This window comes from Oncorhynchus masou, unplaced genomic scaffold (genome assembly GCF_036934945.1).
Source record: "Oncorhynchus masou masou isolate Uvic2021 unplaced genomic scaffold, UVic_Omas_1.1 unplaced_scaffold_682, whole genome shotgun sequence".
Classification (NCBI taxonomy): domain Eukaryota; kingdom Metazoa; phylum Chordata; class Actinopteri; order Salmoniformes; family Salmonidae; genus Oncorhynchus; species Oncorhynchus masou.
Genome location: NW_027013271.1, coordinates 269,936 through 284,068, shown reverse-complemented (window position 1 = coordinate 284,068; position 14,133 = coordinate 269,936). Strand labels below are relative to the sequence as shown.

The 14,133-nt window shown below is 38.1% G+C and overlaps 1 protein-coding gene across 1 annotated transcript in view; it reads left to right on the top strand.

Annotated features, from left to right (window-relative positions):
* Nucleotides 1–14,133, top strand: part of LOC135536902 (unconventional myosin-XV-like) — a 192,614-nt gene that overhangs the window by 29,734 nt on the left and 148,747 nt on the right. The window contains 3 exon segments of the mRNA XM_064963124.1: nt 5,565–5,618; nt 7,338–7,419; nt 8,551–8,681. Of these exon segments, the coding sequence (XP_064819196.1) occupies nt 5,565–5,618; nt 7,338–7,419; nt 8,551–8,681 (267 nt within the window).

The window sequence follows — 14,133 nt, the reverse complement described above, 5'->3', positions numbered from 1 at the left end:
AACTATATACACAACACAGTACACAACATTTCACACAATACACAACACACAATACACAACATAATACAGTACACAACACAATACAGTACACAACACAACACAATACACAACATAATACAGTATACAACACAACACAATACAGTACAGTAAACAACACAATACACACATAATACCGTACACAACACAATACACAACATGATACTGTACACAACACAATACAGTGCACAATACAGTACACAACACAATACAGTACACAACATAATACAGTCCACAACATAATACAGTACACAACATAATACAGTACACAATACAATACAGTACACAACATAATACAGTACACAACATAATACACAACATAATACAGTATGCAACATAATACACAACATAATACAGTACACAACATAATACAGTACACAACACAATACACAACATAATACAGTACACAACATAATACAGTACACAACATAATACAGTACGCAACATAATACACAACATAATACAGTACACAACATAATACACAACATAATACAGTACGCAACATAATACAGTACACAACACAATACAGTACACAACATAATACAGTACACAACATAATACAATACACAACATAATACAGTACACAACACAATACAGTACACAACATAATACAGTACACAACATAATACAATACACAACATAATACAGTACACAACATAATACAGTACACAACATAATACACAACATAATACAGTACACAACATAATACAGTACACAACATAATACACAACATAACACAATACACAACATTATAGACAACATAACACAATACACAACATAATACACAACCAAATACAGCAAACAACATAATACAGTACACAACATAATACAGTACACAACATAATACACAACATAATACAGTACGCAACATAATACAGTACACAACACAATACAGTACACAACATAATACAGTACACAACATAATACAGTACGCAACATAATACACAACATAATACAGTACACAACATAATACAATACATAATACAGTACGCAACATAATACAGTACACAACACAATACAGTACACAACATAATACAGTACACAACATAATACAATACACAACATAATACAGTACACAACACAATACAGTACACAACATAATACAGTACACAACATAATACAATACACAACATAATACAGTACACAACATAATACAGTACACAACATAATACACAACATAATACAGTACACAACATAATACACAACATAATACAGTACACAACATAATACATTACACAACATAATACACAACATAATACAGTACACAACATAATACAGTACACAACATAATACACAACATAACACAATACACAACATTATAGACAACATAACACAATACACAACATAATACACAACCAAATACAGCAAACAACATAATACAGTACACAACATAATACAGTACACAACATAATACACAACATAACACAATACACAACATAATACAGTACACAACATAATACAATACATAATACAGTACACAACATAATGCAGTACACAACATAATACAGTACACAACACAATACAGTACACAACCTAATACAGTACACAACATAATACAATACATAATACAGTACACAAAATAATACAGTACACAACATAATACAGTACACAACATAATACAGTACGCAACATAATACAGTACACAACATAATACAGTGCACAACATAATACAGTACACAACATAATACAATACATAATACAGTACACAACATAATACAGTACACAACACAATACAGTACACAACATAATACAGTACACAACATAACACAATACACAACATAATACAGTACACAACATAATACAATACATAATACAGTACACAACATAATACAGTACACAACACAATACAGTACACAACATAATACAGTACACAACATAATACAGTACACAACATAATACAGTACACAACATAATACAGTGCACAACATAATACAGTACACAACATAATACAGTACACAACATAATACACAACATAACACAATACACAACATAATACAGTACACAACATAATACAGTGCACAACATAATACAGTACACAACATAATACAGTACACAACATAATACAGTACACAACACAATACAGTACACAACATAATACAGTACACAACATAATACAGTACACAACAAAGATGACCTGTTCTAGTTAGGGTTAATAATGATCTGTTAGTAAACCTGACCTGTTCTAGTTAGGGTTAATAATGACCTGTTCTAGTTAGGGTTAGTAATGATCTGTTCTAGTTAGGGTTAATAATGATCTGTTCTAGTTAGGGTTAATAATGATCTGTTCTAGTTAGGGTTAATAATGATCTGTTCTAGTTGGGGTTAATAATGATCTGTTCTAGTTAGGGTTAGTAATGATCTGTTCTAGTTAGGGTTAGTAATGATCTGTTCTAGTTAGGGTTAATAATGATCTGTTCTAGTTAGGGTTAGTAATGATCTGTTCTAGTTAGGGTTAATAATGATCTGTTCTAGTTAGGGTTAATAATGATCTGTTCTAGTTAGGGTTAGTAATGATCTGTTCTAGTTAGGGTTAATAATGATCTGTTCTAGTTAGGGTTAATAATGATCTGTTCTAGTTAGGGTTAATAATGATCTGTTCTAGTTAGGGTTAATAATGATCTGTTCTAGTTAGGGTTAATAATGACCTGTTCTAGTTAGGGTTAGTAATGATCTGTTCTAGTTAGGGTTAATAATGATCTGTTCTAGTTAGGGTTAATAATGACCTGTTCTAGTTAGGGTTAGTAATGATCTGTTCTAGTTAGGGTTAGTAATGATCTGTTCTAGTTAGGGTTAGTAATGACCTGTTCTAGTTAGGGTTAATAATGACCTGTTCTAGTTAGGGTTAATAATGATCTGTTCTAGTTAGGGTTAATAATGACCTGTTCTAGTTAGGGTTAGTAATGATCTGTTCTAGTTAGGGTTAATAATGATCTGTTCTAGTTAGGGTTAATAATGACCTGTTCTAGTTAGGGTTAATAATGATCTGTTAGTAAAGCTGACCTGTTCTAGTTAGGGTTAGTAATGACCTGTTCTAGTTAGGGTTAGTAATGATCTGTTCTAGTTAGGGTTAATAATGATCTGTTCTAGTTAGGGGTAATAATGATCTGTTAGTAAAGCTGACCTGTTCTAGTTAGGGTTAGTAATGACCTGTTCTAGTTAGGGTTAATAATGACCTGTTCTAGTTGGGGTTAATAATGATCTGTTCTAGTTAGGGTTAGTAATGACCTGTTCTAGTTAGGGTTAATAATGACCTGTTCTAGTTGGGGTTAATAATGACCTGTTCTAGTTAGGGTTAGTAATGATCTGTTCTAGTTAGGGTTAATAATGATCTGTTCTAGTTAGGGTTAATAATGACCTGTTCTAGTTAGGGTTAATAATGATCTGTTCTAGTTAGGGTTAATAATGATCTGTTCTAGTTAGGGTTAGTAATGACCTGTTCTAGTTAGGGTTAGTAATGATCTGTTCTAGTTAGGGTTAATAATGACCTGTTCTAGTTAGGGTTAATAATGATCTGTTCTAGTTAGGGTTAATAATGATCTGTTCTAGTTAGGGTTAATAATGATCTGTTAGTAAAGCTGACCTGTTATAGTTAGGGTTAGTAATGATCTGTTCTAGTTAGGGTTAGTAATGACCTGTTCTAGTTAGGGTTAATAATGACCTGTCCTAGTTAGGGTTAATAATGACCTGTTCTAGTTAGGGTTAATAATGACCTGTTCTAGTTAGGGTTAATAATGACCTGTTAGTAAAGCTGACCTGTTCTAGTTAGGGTTAATAATGACCTGTTCTAGTTAGGGTTAGTAATGATCTGTTCTAGTTAGGGTTAATAATGACCTGTTCTAGTTAGGGTTAATAATGATCTGTTCTAGTTAGGGGTAATAATGATCTGTTAGTAAAGCTGACCTGTTCTAGTTAGGGTTAGTAATGACCTGTTCTAGTTAGGGTTAGTAATGACCTGTTCTAGTTAGGGTTAGTAATGATCTGTTCTAGTTAGGGTTAATAATGATCTGTTCTAGTTAGGGTTAATAATGACCTGTTCTAGTTAGGGTTAGTAATGACCTGTTTTAGTTAGGGTTAATAATGATCTGTTCTAGTTAGGGTTAGTAATGATCTGTTCTAGTTAGGGTTAATAATGATCTGTTCTAGTTAGGGTTAATAATGACCTGTTCTAGTTAGGGTTAATAATGACCTGTTAGTAAAGCTGATCTGTTCTAGTTAGGGTTAATAATGACCTGTTCTAGTTAGGGTTAATAATGATCTGTTCTAGTTAGGGTTAATAATGACCTGTTCTAGTTAGGGTTAGTAAACCTGACCTGTTCTAATTAGGGTTAATAATGATCTGTTCTAGTTAGGGTTAGTAATGACCTGTTCTAGTTAGGGTTAATAATGATCTGTTCTAGTTAGGGTTAATAATGATCTGTTCTAGTTAGGGTTAGTAATGATCTGTTCTAGTTAGGGTTAATAATGACCTGTTAGTAAAGCTGACCTGTTCTAGTTAGGGTTAGTAATGACCTGTTAGTAATGATCTGTTCTAGTTAGGGTTAATAATGACCTGTTCTAGTTAGGGTTAATAATGATCTGTTCTAGTTAGGGTTAATAATGACCTGTTCTAGTTAGGGTTAGTAAACCTGACCTGTTCTAATTAGGGTTAATAATGATCTGTTCTAGTTAGGGTTAGTAATGACCTGTTCTAGTTAGGGTTAATAATGACCTGTTCTAGTTAGGGTTAATAATGATCTGTTCTAGTTAGGGTTAGTAATGATCTGTTCTAGTTAGGGTTAATAATGATCTGTTCTAGTTAGGGTTAATAATGACCTGTTCTAGTTAGGGTTAATAATGATCTGTTCTAGTTAGGGTTAATAATGATCTGTTCTAGTTAGGGTTAGTAATGATCTGTTCTAGTTAGGGTTAATAATGATCTGTTCTAGTTAGGGTTAGTAATGATCTGTTCTAGTTAGGGTTAGTAATGATCTGTTCTAGTTAGGGTTAATAATGATCTGTTCTAGTTAGGGTTAGTAATGATCTGTTCTAGTTAGGGTTAATAATGACCTGTTCTAGTTAGGGTTAGTAATGATCTGTTCTAGTTAGGGTTAATAATGATCTGTTCTAGTTAGGGTTAATAATGATCTGTTCTAGTTAGGGTTAATAATGACCTGTTCTAGTTAGGGTTAATAATGATCTGTTCTAGTTAGGGTTAATAATGATCTGTTCTAGTTAGGGTTAGTAATGATCTGTTCTAGTTAGGGTTAATAATGATCTGTTCTAGTTAGGGTTAGTAATGATCTGTTCTAGTTAGGGTTAATAATGACCTGTTCTAGTTAGGGTTAGTAATTATCTGTTCTAGTTAGGGTTAGTAATGATCTGTTCTAGTTAGGGTTAGTAATGATCTGTTCTAGTTAGGGTTAATAATGACCTGTTCTAGTTAGGGTTAATAATGATCTGTTCTAGTTAGGGTTAGTAATGATCTGTTCTAGTTAGGATTAATAATGACCTGTTCTAGTTAGGGTTAACAATGTTTTATTCTGTTGTAGATGAAGCTGGAGGCCCGCAGGAAAGCAGAGGAGGAGAGGAGGAGGAGAGAGGAGGTGAGTAGAGGAGAGGAGGAACGAAAAGTAGTAGGAAATAATATGAGGAAAGGAGAGGGAGGAGGAGAGAGGAGGTGAGGAGAGGAGGAGGGGGTGCATAGAGGAAGAGGAGGAGGAGGGAGATGGTGAGTAGAGGAGGGAGAGAAGGAGATGGTGAGTAGAGGAGGAGGGAGATGGAGAGTAGAGGAGGAGGAAGAGGAGGGCGATGGTGAGTAGAGGAGAGGAGGGGGAGACGGGAAGGGAGATGGAGAGGAGGGGGAGAGGAGGAGGAAGATGGTGAGTAGAGGAGGGAGAGAAGGAGATGATGAGTAGAGGAGGAGGGAGATGGAGAGTAGAGGAGGAGGAAGAGGAGGGGCGATGGAGAGGAGGGGGAGAGGGGAAGGGAGATGGAGAGGAGGAGGAGATGAGAGGAGGGGGAGAGGAGGAGGGAGATGGTGAGTAGAGGAGAGGAGGGGGAGAGGAGGAGGAGATGAGAGGAGGGGGAGAGGAGGAGGGAGATGGTGAGTAGAGGAGAGGAGGGGGAGAGGAGAGGAGGGGGAGAGGACGAGGGAGATGGTGAGTAGAGGAGAGGAGGGGGAGAGGGGGAGGGAGAGGAGAGGAGGGGGAGAGGACGAGGGAGATGGTGAGTAGAGGAGGAGAGGGGGAGGGAGATGGAGAGGAGGAGGAGATGAGAGGAGGGGAGAGGAGGAGGGAGATGGTGAGTAGAGGAGGGGGAGAGGAGGATGGAGAGGAGAGGAGAGGAGGGGAGAGGAGGGGGAGGGCGATGGTGAGTAGAGGAGGAGGGATAGGAGGAGGAAGATGGAGAGTAGAGGAGGGAGAGGAGGAGATGGTGAGAAGAGGAGAGGAGGAAAGAAAGGGATAAGGAAATTATATGAGGAAAAGAGAGGGAGGAGGAGGGAGATGGAGAGTAGAGGAGGAGTGGAAAATGGTGATTAGAGGACGAGGGAGATGGAGAGTAGAGGAGGAGATGGGGAGTAGAGGAGAGGAGGAAAGAAATGGAGTAGGAAATTATGAGGAAAGGAGAGGGAGGAGGAGGGCGATGGTGAGTAGAGGAGAGGAGGGGGAGATGGAGGAGGGAGATGGAGAGGAGAGGAGGTGGAGAGGGGGAGGTAGATGAGATGAGGAGGAGGGAGATGGTGAGTAGAGGAGAGGAGGGGGAGAGGATGAGGGAGAGGGAGAGTAGAGGAGAGGAGGGGGAGAGGGGGAGGGAGATGGAGAGGGGGAGAGGAGGAGGAGATGAGAGGAGGAGGGAGATGGTGAGTAGAGGAGAGGAGGGGGAGAGGGAGAGGAGGGGGAGAGGAGGAGGGAGATGGTGAGTAGATGAGAGGAGGGGGAGAGGAGGGGGAGAGGAGGAGGGAGATGGTGAGTAGAGGAGAGGGAGAGGGAGAGTAGAGGAGAGGGGGAGGAGAGGAGGGGAGAGGAGGAGGAGATGAGAGGATGGGGAGAGGAGGAGGGAGATGGTGAGTAGAGGAGAGGAGGGGGAGAGGAGGAGAGAGGTGGAGAGGAGAGGAGAGGAGGGGGAGAGGAGGAGGGAGATGGAGAGGAGACGAGAGGAGGGGGAGAGGAGGAGGGAGATAGAGAGGAGAGGAGAGGAGGGGAGAGGAGGAGGGAGATAGAGAGGAGGAGGGAGGCATCTCTTACATCTTGCTGTGTGTGTGTGTGTGTGTGTGTGTGTGTGTGTGTGTGTGTGTGTGTGTGTGTGTGTGTGTGTGTGTGTAGGAGCTGACGAAGAGAGAGGTGGTTAACGTCACACACCTGGTGATCCCTGCCGAGCTTGGCTCTTTACTGCAGGCTGCATCAGGTTAGTGTGTGTGCATGTTACATGTTGTCTCTCTGTCTAGCTCTGGTCCAGCTCCTCACGTCTCTCTGTCTAGCTCTGGTCCAGCTCCTCACGTCTCTCTGTCTAGCTCTGGTCCAGCTCCTCACGTCTCTCTGTCTAGCTCTGGTCCAGCTCCTCACGTCTCTCTGTCTAGCTCTGGTCCAGTTCCTCACGTCTCTCTGTCTAGCTCTGGTCCAGTTCCTCACGTCTCTCTGTCTAGCTCTGGCCCAGTTCCTCACGTCTCTCTGTCTAGCTCTGGTCCAGTTCCTCACGTCTCTCTGTCTAGCTCTGGTCCAGCTCCTCACGTCTCTCTGTCTAGCTCTGGTCCAGTTCCTCACGTCTCTATGTCTAGCTCTGGTCCAGGTCCTCATTGTGTCTAGGTGGCAGAGAGCTCCAATCTGAGTGTCTAGCTCTGGTCCAGATCCTCACGTCTCTCTGTGTGTCTAGGTGGCAGAGAGCTCCATTCTGAGTGTCTAGCTCTGGTCCAGCTCCTCACGTCTCTCTGTGTGTCTAGGTGGCAGAGAGCTCCATTCTGAGTGTCTAGCTCTGGTCCAGCTCCTCACGTCTCTCTGTGTGTCTAGGTGGCAGAGAGCTCCATTCTGAGTGTCTAGCTCTGGTCCAGCTCCTCACGTCTCTCTGTGTCTAGGTGGCAGAGAGCTCCAATCTGAGTGTCTAGCTCTGGTCCAGCTCCTCACGTCTCTCTGTGTCTAGGTGGCAGAGAGCTCCATTCTGAGTGTCTAGCTCTGGTCCAGCTCCTCACGTCTCTCTGTGTGTCTAGGTGGCAGAGAGCTCCAATCTGAGTGTCTAGCTCTGGTCCAGCTCCTCACGTCTCTCTGTGTGTCTAGGTGGCAGAGAGCTCCATTCTGAGTGTCTAGCTCTGGTCCAGCTCCTCACGTCTCTCTGTGTGTCTAGGTGGCAGAGAGCTCCATTCTGAGTGTCTAGCTCTGGTCCAGCTCCTCACGTCTCTCTGTGTGTCTAGGTGGCAGAGAGCTCCATTCTGAGTGTCTAGCTCTGGTCCAGCTCCTCACGTCTCTCTGTGTGTCTAGGTGGCAGAGAGCTCCATTCTGAGTGTCTAGCTCTGGTCCAGCTCCTCACGTCTCTCTGTGTGTCTAGGTGGCAGAGAGCTCCATTCTGAGTGTCTAGCTCTGGTCCAGGCACCACACATCCAGGAGCAGAACCAGCTGACTCTGCCGCTGGACATCAACGACTACCCCTTCAGCCGCTACGCACAACTCTACTTCAGGGTAACGCACCACTCATTCAATTCAATTCTCTCTCCCTGTACACTCTGGTTCATTCAATTCAGTTCTCTCTCCCTGTACACTCTGGTTCATTCAATTCAGTTCTCTCTCCCTGTACACTCTGGTTCATTCAATTCAATTCAATTATCTCTCCCTGTACACTCTGGTTCATTCAATTCAATTATCTCTCGCTGTACACTCTGTTTCGTTCAATTCAATTCAATTATCTCTCCCTGTACACTCTGGTTCATTCAATTCAATTCAATTATCTCTCCCTGTACACTCTGGTTCATTCAATTCAATTATCTCTCCCTGTACACTCTGGTTCATTCAATTCAATTATCTCTCGCTGTACACTCTGTTTCGTTCAATTCAATTCAATTATCTCTCCCTGTACACTCTGTTTCAATTCAATTCAATTTAATTCAATTATCTCTCCCTGTACACTCTATTTCATTCAATTCAATTCAATTCTCTCTCCCTGTACATTCTGTGGTATTCAATTCTCTCTCCCTGTACACTCTTTCATAAAATTAAATGTAATTCTCTCTCCCTGTACATTCGATTTCAATCAATTCAATTCGCTCTCCCTGTACACTCTTTCATTAAATTAAATTGACTTCTCTCTCTTTGTACACTCTCTCTTTGTTTCATTCAGTTCAATTTTCGCTATCTGTACATTCTATTTCATTCAATTCACATTCCAGGTCAGTCTGTCAATTTAATGCCTCTCAATTCCAATGTTAGGTCAAATCCGTGAATTCAATTCCCAATTCAATATTATCCCCAACATTTCCACAAATTTCAATTCAATTCTCTCAGGCTTTCAGTCATATCAGTGTACAGACAGCCTAGTTATATTGGAAATACAGACAGCCTAGTTATATTGGAAATACAGACAGCCTAGTTATATTGGAAATACAGACAGCCTAGTTATATTGGAAATACAGACAGCCTAGTTATATTGGAAATATAAAATACAGACAGCCTAGTTATATTGGAAATACAGACAGCCTAGTTATATTGGAAATATAAAATACAGACAGCCTAGTTATATTGGAAATATAAAATACAGACAGCCTAGTTATATTGGAAATACAGACAGCCTAGTTATATTGGAAATACAGACAGCCTAGTTATATTGGAAATATAAGATACAGACAGCCTAGTTATATTGGAAATATAAGATACAGACAGCCTAGTTATATTGGAAATATAAAATACAGACAGCCTAGTTATATTGGAAATATAGACAGCCTAGTTATATTGGAAATATAAAATACAGACAGCCTAGTTATATTGGAAATATAAAATACAGACAGCCTAGTTATATTGGAAATATAAAATACAGACAGCCTAGTTATGTTGGAAATATAAGATACAGACAGCCTAGTTATATTGGAAATATAGAAATACAGACAGCCTAGTTATATTGGAAATATAAAATACAGACAGCCTAGTTATATTGGAAATACAGACAGCCTAGTTATATTGGAAATATAAAATACAGACAGCCTAGCTATATTGGAAATATAAAATACAGACAGCCTAGTTATATTGGAAATATAAAATACAGACAGCCTAGTTATATTGGAAATACAGACAGCCTAGTTATATTGGAAATATAAGATACAGACAGCCTAGTTATATTGGAAATATAAAATACAGACAGCCTAGTTATATTGGAAATATAAGATACAGACAGCCTAGCTATATTGGAAATATAAAATACAGACAGCCTAGTTATATTGGAAATATAAGATACAGACAGCCTAGCTATATTGGAAATATAAAATACAGACAGCCTAGTTATATTGGAAATACAGACAGCCTAGATATATTGGAAATATAAGATACAGACAGCCTAGCTATATTGGAAATATAAAATACAGACAGCCTAGTTATATTGGAAATACAGACAGCCTAGTTATATTGGAAATATAAGATACAGACAGCCTAGCTATATTGGAAATATAAAATACAGACAGCCTAGTTATATTGGAAATATAAGATACAGACAGCCTAGCTATATTGGAAATATAAAATACAGACAGCCTAGTTATATTGGAAATACAGACAGCCTAGTTATATTGGAAATACAGACAGCCTAGCTATATTGGAAATATAAAATACAGACAGCCTAGTTATATTGGAAATATAAGATACAGACAGCCTAGCTATATTGGAAATATAAAATACAGACAGCCTAGTTATATTGGAAATACAGACAGCCTAGTTATATTGGAAATATAAAATACAGACAGCCTAGTTATATTGGAAATACAAAATACAGACAGCCTAGTTATATTGGAAATATAAGATAAAGACAGCCTAGCTATATTGGAAATATAAAATACAGACAGCCTAGTTACTTTGAAAATACAGACAGCCTAGGTCCTGTGTGGCTCAGTCGGTAGAGCATGGCGCTTGCAACACCAAGCGTCGTGGGGTCGATTCCCACTGGGGCCACCCATATGCAGTAGTGGCCCCAGCCGACTTGTAAGTCGCTTTGGACAAAAGCGTCTGCTAAATGGGATATATATATATATATATTATATTGGAAATATAAAATACAGACAGCCTAGTTATATTGGAAATATAAAATACAGACAGCCTAGTTATATTGGAAATATAAAATACAGACAGCCTAGTTATATTGGAAATATAAAATACAGACAGCCTAGTTATATTGGAAATATAAAATTCAGACAGCCTAGTTATATTGGAAATATAGAAATACAGACAGCCTAGTTGTATTGGAAATAAAGAAATACAGACAGCCTAGTTATATTGGAAATAAAGAAATACAGACAGCCTAGTTATATTGGAAATATAGAAATACAGACAGCCTAGTTATATTGGAAATGTAGAAATACAGACAGCCTCGTTATATTGGAAATATAGAAATACAGACAGCCTAGATATATTGGAAAAATATAATTACAGACAGCCTAGTTATATTGGAAATAAAGAAATACAGACAGCCTAGTTATATTGGAAATACAGAAATACAGACAGCCTGGTTATATTGGAAATACAGACAGCCTAGTTATATTGGAAATATAGAAATACAGACAGCCTAGTTATATTGGAAATACAGACAGCCTAGTTATATTGGAAATATAGAAATACAGACAGCCTAGTTATATTGGAAATACAGAAATACAGACAGCCTAGTTATATTGGAAATATAGAAATACAGACAGCCTAGTTGTATTGGAAATAAAGAAATACAGACAGCCTAGTTATATTGGAAATAAAGAAATACAGACAGCCTAGTTATATTGGAAATATAGAAATACAGACAGCCTAGTTATATTGGAAATAAAGAAATACAGACAGCCTAGTTATATTGGAAATAAAGAAATACAGACAGCCTAGTTATATTGGAAATATAGAAATACAGACAGCCTAGTTTTATTGGAAATATAGAAATACAGACAGCCTAGTTATATTGGAAATACAGAAATACAGACAGCCTAGTTATATTGGAAATACAGACAGCCTAGTTATATTGGAAATATAGAAATACAGACAGCCTAGTTATATTGGAAATATAGAAATACAGACAGCCTAGTTATATTGGAAATACAGACAGCCTAGTTATATTGGAAATATAGAAATACAGACAGCCTAGTTATATTGGAAATACAGACAGCCTAGTTATATTGGAAATATAGAAATACAGACAGCCTAGTTATATTGGAAATATAGAAATACAGACAGCCTAGTTGTATTGGAAATAAAGAAATACAGACAGCCTAGTTATATTGGAAATAAAGAAATACAGACAGCCTAGTTATATTGGAAATATAGAAATACAGACAGCCTAGTTATATTGGAAATATAGAAATACAGACAGCCTAGTTATATTGGAAATATAGAAATACAGACAGCCTAGATATATTGGAAATATATAATTACAGACAGCCTAGTTATATTGGAAATATAGAAATACAGACAGCCTAGTTATGTTGGAAATATAAAATACAGACAGCCTGGTTATATTGGAATATAGAAATACGGACAGCCTAGTTATATTGGAAATACAGACAGCCTAGTTATATTGGAAATAAAGAAATACAGACATCCTAGTTATATTGGAAATATAGAAATACAGACAGCCTAGTTATATTGGAAATACAGAAATACAGACAGCCTAGTTATATTGGAAATACAGACAGCCTAGTTATATTGGAAATATAGAAATACAGACAGCCTAGTTATATTGGAAATATAGAAATACAGACAGCCTAATTATATTGGCAATATAGAAATACAGACAGCCTAGTTATATTGGAAATACAGAAATACAGACAGCCTAGTTATATTGGAAATACAGACAGCCTAGTTATATTGGAAATATAGAAATACAGACAGCCTAGTTATATTGGAAATATAGAAATACAGACAGCCTAGTTATATTGGAAATATAGAAATACAGACAGCCTAATTATATTGGCAATATAGAAATACAGACAGCCTAGTTATATTGGAAATACAGAAATACAGACAGCCTAGTTATATTGGAAATATATAAATACAGACCACCTAGTTATATTGGAAATATAGAAATACAGACAGCCTAGTTATATTGGAAATACAGACAGCCTAGTTATATTGGAAATATAGAAATACAGACAGCCTAGTTATATTGGAAATACAGACAGCCTCGTTATATTGGAAATACAGACAGCCTAGTTTTATTGGAAATACAGACAGCCTAGTTTTATTGGAAATACAGACAGCCTCGTTATATTGGAAATACAGACATAACGTTGAACAGAATGAAAATGAATCCTGCAGTCAATGTTTGATACAATGTCCATTCATTCCATTCATATAGAAATATAGACAGCCTAGTGTCCATTCATTACCTGGGAAACGTTAAAATACCAAATTCTAATGCAATTCCAAAGATTAAATGTTTTACAATTTAAAATTAAATTGCAATTCAGAAAGTCCAAACAGTCGAATTCTAATTCAATTCCGAAACTTGAAGATGGTTGAAATTCTAAATGAATTCCACATAAATTCTCCTCATCTTGAGTGAATTCAAGAATTTAATTGGAATTTCAAATGAGACTGGAATTGACACCAACCCTGACGTACACATGTCTAATCTCCAGGGTCTGACCCCTGACCCTCTCTCTGTTACGAGCCTATGGGATATGTTTCGTATTGCATCAAACAACAACATTGACGAATACGCTGATTCGGTGAGCGAGTTCATTAGAACGTGTGTTGAAGATGTCGTTCCCATAGCATCGATTTAAACATTCCCAAACCAGAAACCTTGGATTGATGGCAGCATTCGCGTGAAACTGAAAGCGCAAACCACTGCTTTTAATCAGGGCAAGGTGACCGGAAACATGACCGAATACAAACAGTGTAACTATTCCCTCCGCAAGGCAATCAAACTTTGAGAGACTAGTCAAGGACCATATCATCTCCA